At 40.2% G+C, this 23,140-nt stretch overlaps 1 protein-coding gene across 1 annotated transcript in view; it reads left to right on the plus strand.

Annotated features, from left to right (window-relative positions):
* LOC131772387 (ubiquitin carboxyl-terminal hydrolase 34-like) overlaps positions 1-22,875 on the plus strand; it is a 49,574-nt gene extending 26,699 nt beyond the window's left edge. The window contains 41 exon segments of the mRNA XM_066170223.1: positions 519-688; positions 1,078-1,143; positions 2,278-2,424; positions 2,901-2,957; positions 3,323-3,400; positions 3,576-3,670; positions 4,167-4,336; positions 4,477-4,682; positions 4,994-5,294; positions 5,976-6,163; positions 6,806-6,873; positions 7,100-7,175; positions 7,648-7,734; positions 8,246-8,320; positions 8,797-8,948; positions 9,622-9,670; positions 9,842-9,946; positions 10,203-10,247; positions 10,349-10,453; positions 10,765-10,830; positions 11,129-11,210; positions 12,111-12,168; positions 12,795-12,831; positions 13,216-13,248; positions 13,346-13,394; positions 13,550-13,635; positions 13,755-13,838; positions 14,432-14,538; positions 15,117-15,291; positions 15,538-15,710; positions 15,940-16,018; positions 16,142-16,268; positions 16,628-16,735; positions 17,824-17,928; positions 18,688-18,812; positions 18,980-19,103; positions 19,696-19,781; positions 19,938-19,994; positions 20,627-20,710; positions 21,036-21,170; positions 21,693-22,875. Coding sequence (XP_066026320.1) covers positions 519-688; positions 1,078-1,143; positions 2,278-2,424; positions 2,901-2,957; positions 3,323-3,400; positions 3,576-3,670; positions 4,167-4,336; positions 4,477-4,682; positions 4,994-5,294; positions 5,976-6,163; positions 6,806-6,873; positions 7,100-7,175; positions 7,648-7,734; positions 8,246-8,320; positions 8,797-8,948; positions 9,622-9,670; positions 9,842-9,946; positions 10,203-10,247; positions 10,349-10,453; positions 10,765-10,830; positions 11,129-11,210; positions 12,111-12,168; positions 12,795-12,831; positions 13,216-13,248; positions 13,346-13,394; positions 13,550-13,635; positions 13,755-13,838; positions 14,432-14,538; positions 15,117-15,291; positions 15,538-15,710; positions 15,940-16,018; positions 16,142-16,268; positions 16,628-16,735; positions 17,824-17,928; positions 18,688-18,812; positions 18,980-19,103; positions 19,696-19,781; positions 19,938-19,994; positions 20,627-20,710; positions 21,036-21,170; positions 21,693-22,163 — 4,691 coding nt within the window. The 3' untranslated portion in view covers positions 22,164-22,875.
* Positions 22,876-23,140: the final 265 nt, after the last annotated feature.

Genomic DNA, 23,140 nt, shown 5'->3' on the forward strand with positions numbered 1-23,140 from the left:
TCTTTTTTGTAAATGCAATAGGGAGACGATGAGGCTCTTTGATTAGCGCGCGAGACTGGTTCTAGAGTTTGCGTTTGAGTCCTCGACAGGTCCTATTGTTTTGTTCTCGTTGAGGGAAAGACCCTCTCTCTGCTAGAAGCTGCCTTCGTAAGAGTATAAATCGATACTATTATATTCTGTCCTAGGAACGTCGATGGAGTTGGATAAACGAACATAGATTGTTTTCACTCGCAAAGATTGTTGTTTTAAATTCAACGCGGCATCCTCCAAATCCCTATGCGCATGTTCAGTGTACACGAAATACTGCTGATCATTACAGGTACCGGCAATTTCTCAAGGACGTTTGACGAAATGCTGGGATAACCAGCAATGGCCCAGAATTCCACTCAGGAAAGAAGATATACTCCCAGTCCCTTCATTCTACACAAACCTGACCAAGCTCCGGCTTAAAAGGAGTCTGGGCGCGAGTAAGATTACTCACCAGCTGGTAATTTGATCCATTTTTTTTCTGTTCATAGATGGTAGAAAACGTTCCTCTTATGGTTGGCATTACTGGCCCCATGACAATGGCCGTTCACTTTGTGGGCTTGTTGGAATGATCAATTTAGGAGCCACGTGTTACATGGCCTCCTGCATGCAGCAGCTGTACATGATGCCTCAGGCCAGGGCCGCTATTCTGAACTCGAGGGTGAGTTTTATTAATCCCTAACACCCTAACATTGGTGTGCATATTCTCTATACATTTCCCAATACAAAAACCAAACTGCCTACAGCGCAGGAAAACGCGGGCCACCAAGTCGTGATTGATTTTAAGTTTTGCATTTTGATTGCTTGAAAAAGTGGCGTGACTCTTCTGGATCAATCACAAGACGAAGTAAAGCAAAGCCGAAGTAATTCCGGATTACCTTCGACACCCAATTGAAAATTGCTCAATGTATCAAGATTTAGAATAGAGTTCTTATCTCGTAAGATTTCGTTTGACCTGTGAACATGCTGTGAACAACTCAGCGAATTAAAGCATTTTAAGACTTAAAAGTCTTCTTCATTGAAGCTCTAACACTTCTCATCATTTCACAGATCAACAGCGATGTTAAACATGAGGTGCTCATGCGTGAAATGCAAAGGATGTTTTGTTTCTTAATGGTGAGTGGAATTTGATTGAAATAATTTTACTGGGTGCCTGTCAGGAAAATGTGAAGAAGTAAAGTGATAATGGCGACGTGGGGGCCAATTGCTAACCTTTTTGAGCATGACTCCGGATCGAAATGTCGGCTTCTACCCCGGGATGGATCATTGTGGTGTGCTTTCAAGGCAAGCAACACTCGCGGTCTCCCTCCTCATGGAGCATGCGAACGGGTACAGGTGAACTTTGGTAGGACGCAACCCTAGCCTGTGATGGAGCACACAGCGATCAAACGTCTGCGTATATGCGAACGCTGTCATGACTAGTTAGCGTGCTTTCATGCAGTCAAAACAAAGTTGTCTTGCAAAAGTTACAAACAACTGCACCGGCCAATAAGTTAAGGTGTTTAACCCTTTAACTCCCACAAGTGACCTAGACAGAATTTCTCCCTACAATATTAATACAATATCAACCAGATAAGTGAAGAGAATAAAGAAGAATATCAATTTTGGGTTAATTAGTTGATTCAATACTAAATTCTCTGAGCTAACATCATAAGAATTGTATGGTTGATAGTAAGGAGAATTAAAAATTCTATTTGGGAGTTAAAGGGTTAAGAAGTGTCATTTTTGGTAAAGCTCAAAACAGAATGGTAAATCAACAAGAAACCCGCACTTGAATAAGCTTCGTGTTCGAGAAGTCTCCAGTTTTCCTTTTTCCAACTTTCGTTTTCTTTTACAGATTTCTATGAACATTTCAATTATCTCTCGCTTCCTTTGCGAGACAGCAGTTGTTTCTTGTGTTTTCCTTTGAAATTTTGCGCGAGAGGTTGGCGCGCGGGCGGCCAAAATTGATTCCCTTACGCGTGCCCGACATTTGATCTCTGTGTTATGATGGAATGGAGACCTGTGAAGCGTTACTCTGGAAAGATCGAATTATTGCGGAAAGTCTACGTTGGAATTTATGGAGAGAGTTTATTTTTTGATAATGTAACGCATATTTTAGAAGACTGTTAAACAAATTCTCCTTGTCAGCCTCTTTGGAAATGTATGGAGAACAGTTTGGAGAATTTGCATACTGATGTTAGGGTGTAAAGGGTTAAACTTTGCGTTAAATGCTGTCTAAATACCCAGTTTGCGTCCTTTTCACTACAGGCAAGCGAAAGAAAGGCGTACAACCCCAAAACCTTCTGCCGGACATACACTATGGACAAACAGCCTCTTAACACTGGAGAGCAGAAGGACATGACGGAATTCTTCACAGACCTGATCGGCAAAATAGAAGAAATGTCACCAACACTGGTAAGAAATTTAAAACATTTTGTGGCTCCTACTTATCGATACTTACAGGCAGACTCGCAATCCGGAGGTCATGGATTCGAGTTTGTATAGGGGTATTCCTAAGTTCAACTCCTCGACCCCGCTTGTAAATAGCCAAATGCCTTTATATCTGCCATTTTGAGATTTACATCCCGTTACCTTTGGTATATAGTGTTTGTTTTCGTGGTTATTTGAGAGTTTTTGTTGTTGTGGTATTCTTACAGAAATAAAATAAATTGTCTTTCCGTTTGAGTAGAAGTTACCCGTAAGTGACACAACTTCTTGTATTATGGACGCTTATTATCATTTAGAATATGCCAGTCAAACCGGACGTTCCTGATTACTGTCCGAAGAGAATTTTCACAGAATATTGCAGAAACTATCCTGAGAAACTTCTCGCTGTTTAATTGAATGCTTGGCCGTCTAATGTATTTATCATAATTGTACTGTTTTTGCAGAAACTCCTAGTGAGAGATTTGTTCTGTGGAGAGATCAGCAACAATGTTGTGTCACTGGTGAGAAAGCTTATTTACCTCAAATCAATTTTCCCGTTAGGCCTGGATAATAGAGTAGTGGTATAAGTGACCTTACCAACCGTGAGCTCCGTTGCTTTATATAATGATTTGAAGGACAGCATGCGCACTAAATCTTGTGCTATAGTTTTCATGCTGATAGATCGAGGGAGGAGGGGTGGTCCTTGTTTTGCTGTGATTGTGATAACTTTGTGCACAAAAGTTTTTAAAACCGTGATATGAGTATAACACTTGTTCCGAATGGCATTCGTATTCGCGAAGCTAATACGACTGTACATATTTTCACGTGATACCCTAGTGTTTGCGGTGGATTTCTGCTGAAAGATTTGGTGTTCTTCCATTTGCAGGACTGTTCACACGTCAGCAAGACCAGAGAGGAATTTTATTCTGTGCGATGCACCGTGGCAGACATGAAGAGCCTTTATGTAAGACTGTCTTTTGATGAATTAGTGATACTGTGGTGGTTAAACCATGTGTAGTTTGACTTGAGATATTTATCAATGAGATTTTGAGCTCAGATTTGAATCTGATTTGTAGACAAAGAGGTGCTAGGTTTTTGGCTCAACCTACTTTGACACTTAGTGGTATCTTGTTGTCTAGGAATCACTGGACGAAGTGACGATCAAAGACACACTGGACGGAGATAACATGTACACTTGCTCACAGTGTGGAAAGAAAGTCAGGGCAGAGAAAAGGTGAGTGAAATACAGGCGGAAAAGAAAATGAATTTTTACCAAGGGAATCCATAACTAAAGCCAAGCGATCTAAAGGAGGAATAAGTAAAAGAAGACACCAATTATTGAATGGTAAAAGTTCAAAACAACTGTTGTTTGCTGTGAATGATGTGTGGAAGAGAAGCTTGTTGGGTGCTTTTCGATTTAGTGTCGTAAAACCAAACCCAATGTTATCACAACAGCCAATCTGAACAAGGGTAAATATCACACGGAACCAATGAGAAGACAAAAATCGAGTTAATTACGTAAAGCGCGGGAAAACAGGAGTAACCAAGTCGTAATGGTTTCAGTTTTGCATCTGATTGGTTGAGAGAGTGACGCGAGTTGTCAGGACCAATTGCAGAGCGGAATAGAGCAAAACCAAAGCAACCTTGATTATTTTCAACAGATTGTTTTGAAAATTACTCTTCGCTTATGTTTCGAAAAGCTAACGGTATTAACGATTTGTTTTGCGAAGGGCATGTTTTCAAGTTCTTCCGCGGATTCTGTGTTTCAACACAATGCGTTATGCGTTCAACATGGTGACTATGATGAAAGAGAAAGTTAATACACACTTCTCTTTTCCTCTTCAACTCAACATGGCACCATACACCGAGGAATTTTTGATGGGAGACAAACAAGATCAAGGTAGAGTGTCCTCTGTTGTCCACGTGACTGTTTTTATGTTTTTGATGGAAAGTCGCTCGAACTCAACAAGCGTATTAGTTTAACTCAACGGTAGGCATTGTGAAATCACCTTAAATATGATTTCCCTCTCCCCTCGTTAGACCCTCAGCTCGATCTAAGCTACTGGTATCAATTAATTGGAGTTGTGGTTCACACTGGCACAGCAGAAGGGGGGCACTACTACAGCTTCATATTAGACCGGTCCTCCCCCCAGGGGCGCGATCAGTGGTTCCTGTTCAACGACGCAGAAGTGAAACCATTCGATCCGGCACAGATCGCGGCTGAGTGCTTTGGCGGCGAAATGACGGTAACATTAGTTATACATATACTTATATTTATATCTTTTTTTTTCTTTTTTTTTAACGCAATTCAAAAACATTGTGTTGTGTACAGTAAATGAGCAGGATGATGAATCTGTTCTGATCTGTTAGGTTCTGGTAAAGAAAGTGTCGAAGTGTTCTTTTGTAGAAGTATCGCTAAACTGTAGACCCATTGTTTGTAGACATACTGTAAATCTAGTTTGTTGGCGTTGCTATCATCATCACACCTTAAAAAAGTTCATATTTTGATTGAAATGAAATGTAGCCACTCTAAATTTGGAAAACGTTTCCTCATCAGACAAAGACCTATGATGCAGTGACAGAAAAGTTTATGGATTTTTCATTCGAGAAGACTCACAGTGCCTACATGTTGTTCTACGAACGGTGTGATCCTAACGAGAAGGAGTTACTGGCGGAGACGCCAAACATCGAGCTAAGCCAAGAGCTGGCTGATTGGATCTGGCACGACAACATTCAGTTCTTGCACGATAAACACGTATTCGACACGACTTACTTCAATTTCATGTGGCTTATATGCAGCAGCATTGCACCTTCGGTTCCAGACTCCAAGGAGCTCGTGCTGTCCAATGTCAAGCTGGGTAATTATGCTCGTGACTTGTGTCGATATTAAAGCAGGGGGTAGAGAAGTTTAGGGGAGGAGGGTGAGGCGGCGTAGAAATAGGAGGGTGATAAACATTTAACTATTAAGGTCAGTCTTTTTGGCGTCGGCCAAGTACTTGATGATGCCGAATCAAAACTGCTCAGTGTTTGTTACTGAACAGATCAATTTGAACTGATCTACAGCCGCGGAAGATACAGTGTCACATTACGTTTCTCAATAAGTTTTCACTACAAAGTCACCGCCAACCAGTCAAAGTTAATAAAATAGGGACTTTAAGAAAACCACGACGGCGATGGCAACAAGAACGTAGCGAGACAAAAGATCTGATCAGTAGAACAAGAGCGAAACACGGGTGTTTTAAGACCTTTTGCATTTTTTTTTTTGTATTTCTTAACTATCCCCTTCAGGGAAAAAAAACGTGAAATCACCAACTTTTTTGTCCTCTTAGCAAGGAAACCTAGACAGTAATTTAGTCACTACGTTCATATGTTATGCCGAAGTGAATATGTCGTACCGTCGAAAAATCTTAAATGAAAATAAAACACGTTTTTCGGCAAAGTTTAACAACACGTCGCCGAAGTGACATCTTAGACTCCCTAATATCCCGAGCGAGGAGGTTAGTTAACTTTTCTTTTGAAACGAAAACTTGTTTAACCAGGAACATCATTCTTGTTGGAAACACTCGTCCACGCCAAAGAAAAACTGTTGATCAAGAACTGGGCCGACCTATTGCTGTCTCAATATGAACAGTCATCAGATGTCTGTGAGTGGTTTCTGGAGACACTGAGCAGTGAGGAATGGTTGCTTCAGGTGCTGGTCAAGTGTCCCATACAAAGTGTTCGGCATGTAAGTGACATTGAGTTAGTCACATTAAGACTGTATTATTTATCGCCTGGGAATCACGTGGTTTTCTGGAGGAACTGAGGGGGAACTTTCAACGACCGACCCCACCCCACCCTCTTTTCTCCTACCCTCCTTCACCCCTTCCCCCCGTGGAACATTGGTTGTCACAATAGGGTTGAGGGTTAAAACCTTAGCCACTCAGTTTTTCGACCAGCTTTGTTTCAGAGAACCCATCGTTTGGTTTAAAAAACAAAAACAACAAATCAAAACAAAACAAACAACTTGTTTCGATTATCTTTTTTATCGTTGAGAAGTACTTCCTATACGACTTTCATACCCCTCCTGAATCGAATGCAAGACCTGCGGTCGTTAGTTAAATAATGCTGCAATCTTCTTTTACTCGTTCATATTCGTTGTAGGAGGTAAGTTTTTTTTCGAGATGAATATGAACAATCAATTTACTGGGAAGTAATAACGCCACGACTTTGCGAAGAATCCATCGCCTCAAAGATCTACAAGAAATGTCTTTGCTTCAGAATATGCTTAATTGTCCAAAGAGGGAATTCGGTGTAAAAATTACCTAACGGCGAATACTTTTTTTCCTTTTTTTATTAGCAATTTATTATTTTTTTTTACCTTTTACAGATGTTGGCTCGTCTCTGCTTGGATGTGATTAAGATCCTGAGGCCACTATATGCAGGCCACACCGACAAGTTAGTTTCGTTTTGCATATTGCACTTTGCATTATTGCATTTGCTCAATTTTTGCTTCAACACATTCGATCCGCACTGAATAATTGAGCTTTATTGAAGAACTGTAAAGCATGCTTCTCTTTTCTGTAGATCATCTGTCATTTTTGCTTTCTTTACGGTTCAAAATATGACAATTTTTGTTTGTGGTAGTGTTGCATCCGTATTAACAATTCCTGTTGCTGTTCAGGAATGATGATGACGAGGAATTAGAGATCGAGCACTTTGTGTTTGTCAGCGGGTTTGTGAAAGCTATTTTTAGATTGGTAAGTAATCCGTTATGGGTCGATCAATTCGAAGCTTCAACATCCCCTACGCGGCAACCCCCCGAGCATTTGAAGTTTTGAAGGTAAGTTTGTTTAAATTCCCACCCTCTCCCCCCGGGGCAAAAATTGCGATTAAAATGCTCACCCAAGTATTGGAAAAGCCAAAATCAGCGACCTTGACTTTCTTCACATTGACGAAACTTTAAAACTTAGGCCTTAAACACCTCCGTATTGAAAGATATTCCATTGGAAGGACTTGGCACTTACGCTCAAAATTCCCCACCCCATCCGGGCAAGATTCAAATTTCCTGCCCCACGGGCACGGAGGACAGTCAAATGCACGTGGGTTGACCGGAAAAGGGAGAGGATGTTGAAGCTTCGAATTCGGCGGCGTATTAACTTCATTTTCATAACCAAAGGTTGAGGTCAGAATGGATCCATCTAAAATACGATGTTTTTTTCTAATGTACAGCTGGAGCACAATATCAAGGCGTACGTCAAGAATCTTTCAGAGGTGTTTTGGTTTATACATCAGTTCGCCGTACTGGGAGGCAAAGAGGTATGGACTCGTGGACCCTTCGTTTTCCAAACTCATGAGTGATGCACAGTTATAATCAACAATTCCAAAAAGATATCGAGTACATCTTATCATCTTAAAGCATTTATGAATAACTGATGAGCTTTCACCACTTTTTATTACACCATGTCTGTTTATTTGCTCTTAGCAGGCAGTTTTGATGCACTCGACGAGAGTGAACGATGTGTTTTAGTTTACTTTTTAGTTCGGTGTCGAAAGTGTTTCTTGAGCTTTCCTTATCTTTTTGAAATGATTCGGTAGTGATACCGTAGTGAGGGAGAGTTGTGCCACCCTTGGAGTTAATCAGATCCGAATCGTTAACATCACAACCGATTTTCCCCCAATATTAATTTTCAGAGTTGTCGAAGACTGTCGGTGTAGTAAGATGTTTTAACTGCGGTTTGTCGCGACAATCAATTGAAAAGGAAAAAAAAACTTAAAAAAATATGTAGATAGACCATCTGTTTTATGGTGGTGGTATTCTTTTTTGCAGCGTGAATTTCTTCTGAAAGCAGACGCCATTACAGTCATGGTGGAATTCTACCTGGGAACAAAAGCTTCAGAATTAGTAAGTTAACGACTCAATATGGATTATTTGGCCTGTCAATCGTGCGCCGGATAGATTTTAAAACGGTGTTTTTGATCTGAAATGTAACAAAAGGTTTTCGTCCGTGCCAGAAAACGAACGAAATGTTTTAACATCCACTCTACACCGGACGAATTTAAAAACGCAACTATCACCGGCGGGATTCTTTGGCGTGCACATTTGAAAAAAAAAATGCCAAGAATAGTGACGACCTGAGAGCGTTTTGGAAAGCCCGTTTTTGGTTCACATAAGTGTAGTTGTTTAGTTTAACCGTGGAAAGAAAGTTGTGCTCAGTTTCAAATTTGCCTATTTACCTCTCCCCCCCCCCTCCCTTGCTTTTACCTTCAGTTTGGCGAAGATTTGGGGGGAAGGGGGGGGAGAAACTGGGCTGACATCGTGGTACCCAAATTCGCTTGTGAATGTGATCTTGCCTAAATGGAATCATTCATTTCTCTCAGAACGACTCCACTACAGATGAAATGATGACGGTGATGATGACGACGATGAAGGAAGTGGTCACCATTCTCCCAGAAGATAAATACCGAATGGGTTCTCTTGAGAAGATGATTTCAGTTATGGCGCTATTGGTCGAGGAGTCTCGAGGGGAAAGGTAGGCTTGATTTCAACCAAGTTGTTTAACGCTTTAAAATATATACTCATACAAGAGATGGACAAGTTTTGATGTTCAGTTTCTTTGCACCTTGATCCATGAGTTTGTTCCCCCCCCCCCCCTCTTCCCACCACACACAACAAATGAGACGTAGTTCCCTCATCAGTAGCGAAATTAGATTTATTTAGAGTAAACATTTGCCAGTGAAACGACATTAAACTTCTCTGAGAATAACATGGAGAGAGCTATCCCATAATACTCTTAGACGAACTACAATGCAAAGCTATTTGTAACGCTAAATGCGTGACACATGTGACATAACACAAGAGAATGAATCATTGGTGGTGGTCTTTTTTCAAGGTTATCCTTGTCAAGGAAGTTTTTAAAGTAATTTTCGTTGAGGTGTTGCTCTACCTCGCTGTGTCATTGCTCCAGAAAACTTACGCCACTCTCGCAACCAATCAGATTCCAAAGTAAAAACCGTGGTTACTTGATCAGCTGCGTTCTCCTGTGCTTCAAGCAGTTTATCTATTTCTTCATCATGATTGGATAATATGCGTAACATTTTATCCAATCGCTCTATTCACCCCGCGGCAGTTATCTTTTCTCACGAAACGAAGTTGAACCTTAAAGCTTTCGTGCGATAATGTTATGTTTTCTTGCTTTTTATCAGGCAACTGCATCTTTCAGAGAATGACATGGCTGCTTTAACAGGTGGAAAGGTATGGCAATATTCTATGTTAATTTCTAGTAACACTGTTTTTCAGAGAGACCAATTGAGAGGGGTATGTTCGTCTACGAACTCTTAGCTCTATGCTTTGTTTAGCATATCGTAACAGACTCATAATTGTCAACGGATGATTACTTATGTTATTTTATTTCTTTTTCCGCAGGGATTTCCATTCCTTTTCCATGCCATCAAAGACAGTATCAACCTCCGCCACACAACCAACCTGATTTTTAGTCTGTGCAGATACAACCTCAAGCTAGCGGAAAGTGTGAGTCAGCGATTTGCACGTGTCTTACCAACCTTCGCGTTGCCCTGTGATTGGTTTAGAAGCCCTGCACCTCCTCCTTAACCGATCAGATGCAAACGCAATGTCAATCATAACTTGGCCACGTTCGTTTTCCCGCGCTTCAGGCAGTTTTCAAGAAGCATAATTGCTCTTTATATTTTTGACACTCGTTAATGAAAGCCTTTGAAATCTCACATATTCACAAACAGATTTTTCACTTCGTTTTGTTGTTTTGCAGATAATTTCTCTGCTGATGTCTTCAGTGCAAAAGCTTCCACCAGAGGTTGGTAAAACGTTGCAAACTGAGCTGGTAATAAAACTTAGAATAATTCATTTGGTAATTGCTTTTTTTTAAACATTCTTTTGTCCTTCCCCCCCTTGCAGCAGTCTCATTCATTCTTCAAGTTACTGTCAATGTTGACAGAGATGCAGGGGGGTCCACCTGGCATGCCATCTTTTACTAACCTGACCCTTGCACGTATCTGGGAGGTAAGCTACTTGTTGCAGTTTTCGTTGTTGTTGTTTGTGTTTGTTATTTATTGATAACGTAGGGTTCAACTTTTGCCCACACTCAATAGCCTAGAATAAACAGAGTATATCTTAAAGCTCAAATGTTGGCAGCCTTTTTCGTATAAATGTAAAAAAAACCCAAACAATTTTTCAGTGATATGTTTTTCGAATTGACTGAAGAACGAAGACTTCCTTGTCTTCGAAACAGTTTCTGGAGTAACGCTGTATCAATGTAAAATATCGCTTGTGTATTGACAAGAGGATAATTGCGTCTGTTTGACTTTCCGCAGGCTGCCGAATACAACGCTGCTCTGTGTATAGACTGGCTAACGTGCATGGCTCCGAAAAACAGGATGGTATGTGTTTGTTTGGTTGTTTTTTTTCTCTTTTTTTATGCTCGAACTTTCCGATTAACCCTTTAACTCCCATGAGTGACCAGGAGAGAATTTCTCCTTACAAGGTCAATGCAATATCAAGCAGACAGGTTATGAAAATAGAGAAAAATTCACATGGAGATTACTAGTTGATTCAAAACCTAATTCTCCGAACTGACATCATAAGAATTGTTTGAGGGTACTAATGATATCTTGGCAGTGAAAGTGTTAACGTACTGATTGTGAATACCGTCAACTTATCCTTGCCGTTTGTTGGTAGGCTCATCAGTGGGTATTGGAAAACATGGATAAGTGGGTGGAAAAGTATCTTATTGCTGACAACAGTCTCAGGCTTAGAAATGGTGAGTTAAATCATTTAACATAGATTTCATTTTATATAACGTGATAAAAATTCGTGCCAAGACCGCTGTACTTGGAAGTTTTTGTTTGCTGCCATAATCATCAACCAATGACCGTTTTAATTTTCGTAGATATTGTGGGTTCCTGACCTGCAAAATTAAGTTCGTGTAGGAAAGAGAAACGCTCGATAAAAAGCTGGAAAAATTTACCGCTTTCGGAGTAGAAGGATAAGTTTGCTGTAACTAAGCGTGCGAGAGAATTTGAGAATATTCTTTTGCCTTCCTTGTTAATGTTCTGCTGTTCTGACGGAGAATAAAAACATCTGTTCCCTCAAAACTCAATGTTTCGCCAATCCGGGTTTCAATAAAAGCTGGTTATTGGCAGTCTACCGCTGCCCTTGAGACCTCTTACCGCCGTCCGTTTAGCCTGCGGGCAGGCTCTCGCGTTTGGATTTTCGCCTTAACCCTTAACATCCTAACGTCATTGTACATATTCTCCATGCTGTTCTCTACACGTTTCCTAAGTTTCTGACATGGAGAACTTGTCAAGAGCTGCTTTAGTTGGTGATCATTTCCTATATTCTCCTTACCTGAATATTTGATTCAGGGTTGATATTGTAGGGAGAGATCAGATGCCTGTCACTCTTAGGGGTCAGAGAGTTAAGGCCTATTTCCAGGCACAGCCGTTAATCACACCAACGACAGCTGCTTATGGAAAACGTTGTTGAAACCTTTGCTAAATGGGAGTGTATAGCATGAAATAGTATAGTTTAATAATCAGCAACTTCGTAACTGTGCACCGTAAGTTAGGTGAAGTTTTACCCTGTCAGGTTTTGTAAGTCGTTTTCCTCTTCCATCCAGCAGTATTTCTCAGAGTGTCTGTTCTTTCTTTGTCATCTGTAGCTTCTGCATATCTTCTGGTAAGCCTTGTGCCTAACAGTCACTTCAGACAAGGGTTCAGGTAGGGACAGCTTTGTGTTACATTGAAACCGTCCCATCGAGACTGTCAGGGTAGTCTTAATCGTGACATTTCGGTTAAACGGACCCCATATTAATCGGGCTCTGCAAGGGAACACCGGACAAAATCACAATCGTGTCTCTCCGTAATCATTGCTTGCGAGTGGGTTTGTTATTGGCGTTGCGACACGATGGGAAAAGCCCGTGCAATGAAAGCGCGCCAGGGGTCTGGGAGGGTTCCGCACAAACCCCTCATAGACCTATCGCGGGCTTCGCTGATTATGCTACAGCGCTACTGAGAGTATTCACTATAGAACGAACCAACGGCTATTTGGTGGTCATCTCTCTGAAACGGACGCGGAAACTTCAAGTGGCTTTTATTACAAACTTTTAACTTTTTTCGTTAGATTTGTTAAGTAAAACAATAGAAAACACTTTTATGTCAGAAATTTTCGCAACTTTTGCAGTGGGTTGACTTAAGAATTCAAAACACAGGTTATCAAAATCAAAATTCATTTTTATTGTCTACCATTGCTTTAAATCGCTTATAAAGAGAAGAGATCCCTGATGCTGCTATAGTTTTTGTGGTAAGAAATCGTGATGGTTCATTTCCTTTGTTTCTTTTCTCAGATCAAGAAGCTTTTCTGCACCACACAAGGAAATGGTGGTAACTATAATTCACAAAGTTTAAGTGTTAGTCGTAAAGAATAGTAGATCTTGACCTTTAAAAAAATAGACGGAAAGAACTCGCCCCGCTCTTAAGCAACCAAACAAACAGAAAGAAATGCGTTAAACGAATTTTTTTCCCTCGGCTATTTCCAGTTCTTATATGCAATTTCATCAGATATGGTGAAGTATTTTAGAAGTTCAGCTAATCCTCTCACTTTAAGACTCAAATCCAATTTTCCTCCAGATATCTATTTGGTTCCAATTCAGTAGGTAATTCAGGTGAATTACAAAATTAAATGGTCAGGCGCATTCAGATTTGGTACTTTGCATTATTTGGTCATTTTCTAACAGGAATATCCTTTTTTTCTATTTTTTTTTTCAGTTGAGTAAGGATGCTCTCTCCATACTTCATGAGGTATGACATATTATTTTATCATTATTACTCCTATGTTGTACTTCGTCTTTGCCTTTCGTTTTTGTAATCGTCCGCCTTTACCTCTAACTTTAAACAGATTTACAAAATGTTGCTTAACCTTCTTCCAAGAGCCAGGAAATACTGTGGTATGTAGAACGCTAAATTTTTAGAAGATTTAACGTTGCTGTTGCTTTTATTATTATTTTTGTTTTAAGCAAAGAAAAATAATCCAGTAACGTTTTTAGTAATTGTAGTCAATAGATAACTTTTCTTTGTCTCTCTGTCCTGTTTGGTTAAGTAGATCGAAACATCCATGGCACCACAAAACTTGTCAGCTATTTTGCCGTGTTGAACTACTGCCTTGTATCAAAAACGGAGAAGGAAATGGTATGAAAAATGTTTCCTTGTTAATACGCCTTTTGGGTTGTGTTATATGGTAGCATGCGTCCGAAACGGAGACGCCTTTTGGCAAACTTCCCTAATGAAACTATCCTTATCCTCCGTAGTTCACGCCATTCTGTACAGAGTTGTGGCGGCTGTTTCACCCATTGATGTCAGAACCAAATATCGCAGTACATCCTAACAAACAGGTGATTTATGAATAAAGAAAGATGATATATCTCGACCCCTGCCGTCGAAAATTGAAAGACGTTATTTGTTAGTCACGAGCTTGGAATAAAGAGAAATCTGCTTTCTCGGCAAGAAGTCGAACCTCAGACCTTCAGCTTCACGGTCCAATGCTCTACTACTGAGATAATGAGACAACTTGTTGCTGAGTTGGGCCATACAGTATATGGCACATGTTTCACCTTTGTGATTACTTAATAGAAAGGTGGCATAATTAATAACAGGTTTTTAAAGTTCCAAAAAAATCGCACTGTTTTTGAATTGCTAATTTTGTTTGTTTGTTCGTTCGTTCGTTCCTTTCTTTCATCGATTTTCGGAATCTTTGTTCTAGTTCCTTGTCGAGAGGGTTCAGTGTACGGAGAATTTGCATTCGTCCAACATCAACTTGGTTTAGCTTTGATATGTTTAATGAAATAAATGAATGAAGAGGTAATAAGTCGAAATATCTGAATGTTTATCTGCTTGAGCCTTACTTCTAATGAGATGGCTATCGAACGTTTAAAAGAACAAAGAGGGTGTAAGTTTCTCATGCACTAAATGGTTTGTTAATTCTCAGGCCTTGCTGATCTTCTGGTTTCACGCTTGTATTAGTTGTGAGAAAAATATTGACTTTATTACGGAGAACAGCAGCGTGGCTGCGAACATACCGCTCAACTACATTCTGTAAGTGACTCTCTTAAATTAGACTTTTGGTATCCTTTTGGTCGTATGAGTAACCTTTGTAGGGTCATTTTCATTTGAGTTTCGAGGGTAATCCGAGATAGCTGTGGATTTGGTTTACTTCGCTTTGGGATTGGTCTGATCAATTGATAAGATGCAAAACTTAAACCAATCCTGGCTTGCTACTCTTATTTTCCTGCGCTTTAGTCAGTTTGCCTGTTTATTCTTCGAAGGTAATTTAGTATCTCGTCCCGTCAGAGTGAAATACGTTTCGACGATTCGCTCTGACAAAGGGCTAACGCTCGAAACGCCAGCTTTGACACTCTTAAAGGTGGCCAATTTACGTTAAAATCTCAGTTGATAATACTAAATTACCCCGTTATACTCTCCAACACCACAGTATCTTTAGAAACTTACCCCCTTTATTCATTTGTTTATCCTTTTGAGTTCGTCCTGGCTTCTTATATCGTTAACCTCTTCACTGAATGTGATAGCTTTGGTTTTCATGACAATTAGTGTATGTTCGCTCTGGTTGTTGGCTGCCACCATTAACTCGTGTGATGATCTTTGTACGTTTTCAGTTCCAGTGATGAACCGGAAGTTGTAAACTTTAACAGAAATGTACTTCCGGCATATTATGGGCTACTTCGGTTGTGTTGTGAGCACTCCCGCTCTTTCACTCACCAGCTGGCTGTGCATTCCAACATGAAGTGGGCTTTTGAAAATCTCACCATACGCATGAACCAGTATCCACAGGTATGTACCAGGCTAAGCCGCGCGTTTTTCCTCCGCATGTTTTCCCTGACTTGCCCGTTTTTTGAACAGTATGGCATTGTAGGAATTATTTCCCACCATGCATCGGCAGTACTTAGAATCAGCAGTCCCCCCTTTTGGTTTGCTGGTAAAGCAGGAAATGAAGAGTGTGCTGCAAATTTGTGTTTTCTGAGCGTGATGAGACAGTGTGAATTGCTTGACAAGTATTTTGGTTTGCCCGTGTCTTAGGCAGTCGAGGAGCTTTTTGCCCTCATGAGGCTTTTTGCTGGCGTTACTTCTCCTGATCCGCCCCAAGAGAAAAGCAAAGAAGAAGAAGCCTTTGAAGCATCGTTCAGACGAGACACCATTATCCTGTACCAGAACTGTCTGGACGGAGGAGCGTCGTGGACGACACTTATCAGGTACAGGGGTCTGTGTAGGAGGGACTTGGGCGAGTAATATGATAGCGAGGCTTGAGTGTGTGAGATAAAGGCACGAAGGTGAGATGCATGGAAGTGAGGCTTTACCATACTGCCTCTATTTCATGTCATAGTCACACTCGTGTCGTTATCAAGCCTAGATTCAAAAAAGTGGAGTGTAGACAACTGTAATAGATCGTTATTAAAGAATCTTTTTCTTTTTTCATTGTAGTGCGTACAAGATCTTGCTTCAAACGGATGAGGACAGACTGACCGTGGTTGTCAACCAAGGACTCCTCACGCTGTCTGATGTAAGGCTGAATTTCGAATCGATCATGTAGCTGCGTGATTGTTTCCAGTCAAATCTGTGACAGGAACAACAACAGACAACAACTTATTAATAAAGTTCTTCTCTCTCTCAAATTACTCAACAGGCATTTACAACCCTTCACATGATGTACCATGAGGCTACAGCTTGCCACGTGACAGGAGACCTGACGGAAGTGTTAATGATTTTACACAACTTATTAGTGTGCTGTCGGCCGCATAGCAATAAACAAGGTATTAAATACTCACTTTTGTCTTCTAGCCGATACATCGTTAATTAGACTGTACATGATATCTTTTCGATAGACGCATTCTTCAGTTAAGTACCGAGTCCCTTGTTGTTTGGGGCATACTCCAGACCCAAAGGTCCTGATGCCAGCCTTGGTTGGGTGGGATTGCTTTAGAGGCTACACTCTCAATCGTTTCAAGTTAGGGCAACGAGGATAAGCTCCGCTATGAACTGGGTCACTTGACTTGCAAAACTGAACTATGTTTAAATGTAGAATTTGAGAAACTAGACGTTACCTGTATCTTCTCGTAGAGTAGGTACTTCTTGTCTTCGTGTTTTTAGCGTTGTTTTTTGTGTCTTTCAGACGTTCGCAGTAGTATTTTAGGATGGTCAGAGAGATTTGATGTCGCCCAAAAACTTCTCTCGCTGTTAAATACCTACACACCAAAAGAAGTCAGGCAATCCTGTCTGGGTAAGTCGTAAAGTCATATCGATCGATGGATACTTTCCCAACAGCACTCACCGACTCTCCTTCGAAAAAAAGTCTTTTTGCATGTTGTGTTTAATTGGTATCAGCAAAATGCAATCGGATGAAAGACTTTCCTCTCCTTATCCATGATCAACAGCACTCACTGTACACTTACACACACTTACACTCACTTACACTTTATTGGGTCTCCCTTAACAGGGCTTTTCAGACACAACTAACTAACTTTACAGTATTTACAATCGTAATAAAAAACCAAAAGCCAATGATGTCTATTCATTAAATTGTGGTTAAATATTCTTTCCCTAACCCTTTAATCCCTAAGAGTAACTAGCATCTAATTTCTCCTTTCAGTATCATCCCTGAATCAAACATTATGGTCATGAGAATAAAGGAAATGATAAACAACTGAAGAACCTTTTGATAGTTAAACAAATTCTCCTTGCTGGCACATTTAGGAAATGTATAGAGGACAGTATGAAGAATATGTATATTGATGTTAGGGTGTTAAGGTTTGAAGTTTTTGATTTCCCTAATCTTCTAAAGATCCTTCGAAAGGCTATTCGTTTGGCACCGCGATAATAAAAGCTCCGTTGCCCTGTTGACAACCGGCTGCGTGGGTTCAAGTGTTGATCATATCATAGTTGATATGTGAACACAAGTTCAGTGGGCGACGTTATTGTGGAAAAGGCCACTATGACCCAATTACTGTGATAAAAATGGCCACTCAGGACAAAGGAACATATCACGAGCCAGTTAGAGCTTCAATTAGAAACCAGGAATTTCGCTGAAGCGCGAGTGGCTAAGTTGTTTTCGTTTCGTATAAGGTTGGTTGAGAAAGCGCCGCCGTCTAGTTTTCTGAGCCAGTCGCGGAGCGTAGAAAAGTAAAATCAGGGCATTCCCGGATTTTCTAAGTCTCGTTTGAAATTTGCACCGCGTACGTATTTAGAAGGGGTTAAAATTTGGTTAGCAATGCAATAGAGCCCTCAAGTTTGTTCCTCGTTTTCCACCTCAATGAGTGCCCCACTATATAACATCCCGTATTTGACAAAGTGATCCATTGTGATCCACAGATGTGTTAAACGCCATGTTGGTTCTGTACCCCGGTGACATCACAGAAGCACTGATTCCCATCATAAGTGCCTCTCATCAGCACTGGAACAAAACTTCTCCCCCAGGTTAGTTTTAACTTGCGTAGCAGTCGTTGTCGTTCCCCTTCAGAAAAGCACGAGAAGTGGGCTAACTTAAGTCTCCTTTCAGTCCCATGTCTTCCCTCAGCTTTTGTTTTGATCACACTTCTCCTGCTTCGCTGGAACGAAAAAGACTATCACATGCGTTTGGTAATTGTTTTCTAGAAGTGTGATATAAATCCCCAGAATAGAGTTGGTAAGACGAGGGCATATGGAGGTACTAATTAAAACTGACGTTTGAACACTTGATCTTGAAATCATTTTCGTAACAGCCATAAAGAACGTTTTTTACGAGTCCACAATTTATTCTAATTCACTGTTTCTTTCTTAAGAAACACAGAGTAATATGTTTCTTTTGTAGTCCTTAGTATATGTTTTGTTTCTTGTAATTTTGTTTGTTTGTTTATTTTGCGTCCCAACTGGAAGAAAACCAATTCAGCTTAGAAAACTGTATTTACGATTTTTCACGTCCTGACATTGACTAGAAGTCGTTTGGAGCTTTTGCAATATGTCATTTGGAAAGCGACAAGGAAACTAGGACTTCGAACCCAAAGTTCTCTCAGATTTTTTTTCTCGAGACTTAATTTCGCAAATATACATACAGAGACGTAATTGGCAGTTGATAAGGTGTGTGTAGTTACTTGAACCTTCATCACGACAAGTGCACATGTTAAGCGGTTATTTCTCTTCTACTTTTGGCCTTTAAAAGAAATAAACTGTACTAACCACATGTGGTGCAATCACCAGGTCTCCTTGGTCCGTACTTTCCTCGTCGACACTCAAAGATGATTGTCAGCAGCAAGTCCGTGGCGAGGCCCGCTGTGCCTGAGCTTAACATGTTCCTTCATCCGTCATTCCTGGACTCGCCAAAGGTAATTACCGCCTTCCGATACTCTTTGACTCACCATTCTAACTTGGGGTAATCGCATGGAGTTACCACCGAGGTGAATCACAGGAATACGATAGAGTCAATCCAAGCATTCATTCTGATCTTAGTATTAGCAAAATCGCTGACCTGTTGTGTACTTGATGTTCTCAGGGAGTGGAGGAGTTGTATGACACAGCAGTTGCAGAGTACTTCCAACCGTATCACCACTTCGTGGATAAACTGTTGCGCTATGGATTCGGTCATGACAGGGTCCCTGAACATGTTATCACGTGCAGTAAGTGTTTGAAGGTCATAGACTCCTTCAAGATATTAGTATAGGTAATCACATGATTTCGAATGCGATATGGAATAAATAAGCACGAGTAAATTAATTTTTTCAAAGACTAACAAAATTTCACGAGCCCGTAGGGCGAGTGCAGTTTGTGGTCTTTGAAAAAATTTACAAGCGCCTTTTTTTGCACATTGCACGAGAAAAATCATGTGATAACATATTAATAATATACATGAAAAAATAGGAGATAGCTTATCATAATTATGCAGAAGCAAAGCGCGTGTATCAAGTGCAAATATAATTTATTCACCGTGCGTTCGGTCAAAACAACCGTATGCGATCAAAACAATAGTATACTATGATATTTCCACATCTTTAAGGCGCAGGAAAGTTCAAAGCCCGGCTATACAGCCTTTAGCACAAAACCAATTTTGGCGCCTCGGTCAATCATTCTTCGGTTACAACAATTTTGTTTCTTCTCAAGCATAAGGTTTTAGATGAATCAGATCATTATGTGTACATGTGGCTACTATTCTTCGTGATGTAGTGGGTAAATGAGCTCACTGTCGAATTCACGCTTATACTCTTGTTATAGGTTGTCTCTTGGCGATAGAAGCCATCCCTCTTCACTTCACGTTCTTCAGCAGTCTGTGGATGGAAGTGTATCAGAAGGCTGGCGAGGTATGTGTCGTGTTGCTTACATTGGCATGAATTTGTTTCACTGTCCATATTTACGCATTCCGCACAGGGTAGCCACACATTTCATTTACGGTTGTTTTTTTTAATTATTCGGCTCAAGGTCACCAACACATTCAATTTGTGGCTGTTTTTTTGCAGATTGGTAGATACAAAACCTACATACAGCAGCTATGTCAGAAACCCGAGTTCCTCGAGGTAACTTCTGATGCGGCTTATTTTTTTTCTGCATTCGTGCGTAGTTTTTACTACCATCACAGAATAATGGAGAGGCATCGATAAATAGTAACACCTCTGGTTGGGTTTAGTTATTCATTCCTTCTCTCACTCACTCATATGTTAACCCTTTACGCCTCAACATCAGTATGCATATTCTCCATACTATTCTTTCTACATTTCCTAAGGTGCTGACAAGGAGAATTTGTTGAACAATCAACAGCTTCATTTAGTTGGTGATGATTTCCTTGATTCTCTTGACGTTAATGTGTGATTCAAGGGTGATATTGTAAGGAGAAATTAGATGTTAGTCACCCTGAGGGGTCAAAGGGTTAATAGATTCCTTTTTGCATCTTACCGTGTCTTTGATTTTATTTATTTGCTGCACTTAACCAGTGTTTAGTTCATCGATAAACAAATCGCTATTTAGTTATCAGTCCGTCAAAGGAAAAGCACATTAATCAAGCGTTGTCTTGATCAGGAAGCCACATTTTATACATCAATTGGTCAGCAAAAGATAGGCTGACAAAAAAAGTGAGACAAGAAAACAACGCAAAATGGCCGTGTGTAACTATTAAGCTTGGTTAGTTTACTATTTTTTAACGTTTGTTTAGTACGTGGACCTGATCTTACTGGATGAACGAGAAAGTCTCAATGTGAGAGACATCTATTCCTTCCTGTGTTGCTTTTTTCCGCGGGTAAGCATAAGATGTTTGTTTTTGTTTTTGTGTGTTCTTGTTTGTTTGTTTTGTTTTGTTTTGCTGCCTTTGTTTCTTTACTTGTTTGCATTATCTCTCTAGTCTAGTAAGTCTTCTTTATTCCGGCTACCAGGCCGCAAACGAGCTTAAAACGTTCTTTCGCCTATGAAGTAAAGTATGTTAGACGCAATATTTTGAGTTAACAAACTTACGGTAGGTGGTCACTCAAAATAACTACAGCCTAGGTAGTTGTTGTTACTGCATTCTCTCTTTAAGAGAACTGGTGTTAAATGTATGTAATATTTACAATTTTGTATTCTCCCAGGTGTCAAGCCAGGTGTTGGTAAAGCAGTGGAATAACTTGGTGCAGACACTGGTGGCGACAGTAATCGCCGATAAACCCGCAGCGGAGAAGGCAAATGACACTGAACTCTGTGCAATAGCTAAGAGGCTAACTGCGGTAAGAACTTATTAAGTCAAATTCTTTTGTCGAAATTTTTTTCTTGTTATTTATAAAAAGAAACAAAGCGTAGTAAGACTTGCAAAGGGAAATGTTCCGAGCAGTTCGTGCAACTAGGGAATAGAATGCCTAACTACAGCGCAACAGATTAACCTAACTTTTATGATAACGTCCAACTTCTGGTCCATAATTGGTAACCTCTTGGCAGAATAAGTATAGTGATACGTTCTCCTTACAATATTGGAAAATTATCCTGCAAAAAATTTGATGGGAACAGAGAAACGTATGAACTTGAAGGTTTCTCCTTCAGGTAAGACCAAAGAAAGAAACATAGATAGTGGATAAGAGAATTGTGATATGGTTCACTCTGAGACTGACGTGTGCAGGCAATGGGCCAATTAATTCCCATTGTAGGCTGGTTTCCCCTATTATTCATATAGAAAATCATGAAATTAGGTAAAACTTTGTTTTCTTTAAAATAAGTCAACTTAAAAAATGTTATTCTACCGAATTCCTCCGCAGGAACTGCGGGCCATGTCTCTACTTTTCTCAGTTCGCCCGCCACACAAGTCGGACGTAAGCCCCTTGTTGCAACCAAGTCTCAACGAATTGCTGGTGGTCTGCCGCAAGTATCAAGCCAAAAAATTAGAGGCCAAATTGCGGTCACCGGCGGTAGAGTCGGAACAACCTCCCTCACAGCAGCAGGGTAAAGAAGAGTCATCCGCTGCCAAAACTGAAGGAGACGATGGACCCGAGAAGAAGCGAAGGCGGACCCAAGAGGAAGAGGACGAGGCTTCAGCTAAAACGACCTCGGGTCCGTCAGATAAACCAGGGACGAGCAAAGACGATAGCACGACTGCATCAAAGAAGGAGAAAACTCAAGAAAATTCTCAGAAAAAGGCTGCATCAATATGGGGTGCAAGGCCACCCACGGATTGGGTGGACTCGCTGGTCAAGGCTATACAGAACACTATATCTAAAGTTCCAACGTAGATCATGTTTTAGGGAAACGCGACGTGATAGCCGAGTTTTATTCCACTCAACTGTGCATCTTCTGTGATTCGAGGAAGAAGTTTGACCCAACTTTTATTACGCACAGGGAATCATAACACCGGAGAGGTGCGTACGAGAGAATTTGTTTCTCACGTAGTGTAAGTTTGAAACATTTGGGAATAAGAGGACACAATTCCGCTTTCGTTTATTTGAACTTAGATGAAAGGATTTTGAATTGAAGTCCACAGTAGTTACAATTGATCAAAGAATTTTGCAAGTATTCGAAAAATCAACTTGCATGAAGAGCTTGAAAACTGTTGTCGACCATAAATGGAGAAGATTAAGGTTAGGTAGGTACTCCCTACTTTAAAATTCAGGTTTAATATTTCAAAATAAACCATGGGTGACTAATCCCTCTTCAGCTTTTCACTGATGTGTCGACAGATAACAAATATCTGATCTTTTGAACATAAATTTAGGTGAATAAAAAATTACATTGAATTTGTACAAAAACAATTTTAAGTGTATATCGTGTTCTTGTCTTGCTATGTTTTATGGTTGTTGTTATCTTTTCTTTTATTATTTATTTATTTAATTTTTTGTTCAAAATTTTCGTCAATAATGCTCTTCATTAGCAAAGCTACGTGAGCTAAGAAACCACAAGGTTGTTAACTCTAATTTCCCCTTCAATAAAAGCTTCACTCTTCACTCTTTACTCTTAACAAAGACGAAATTACTGTTGTGACTTTTTCCTCTTTTTTCTCTCCTTTCTGCAGCGGCAATATCCATAATCATTTCCCGTTTTGTGGTTTTTGGGAGCCGGTTCGAGTTTTTTAAAACATCACTTCTGAAATCGCTCTTCACACTAAACAATGTCCTTTTTTATCGTCATTTTCAGAAGTATAGGAATAGTTCTTACACTTTTTCAAACTTCTTTTTAAGCTTTAATTAAAGATAAACCCTTCCTCCTCAAAAAC

Source organism: Pocillopora verrucosa, chromosome 7, assembly GCF_036669915.1.
Source record: "Pocillopora verrucosa isolate sample1 chromosome 7, ASM3666991v2, whole genome shotgun sequence".
Classification (NCBI taxonomy): Eukaryota; Metazoa; Cnidaria; class Anthozoa; order Scleractinia; family Pocilloporidae; genus Pocillopora; species Pocillopora verrucosa.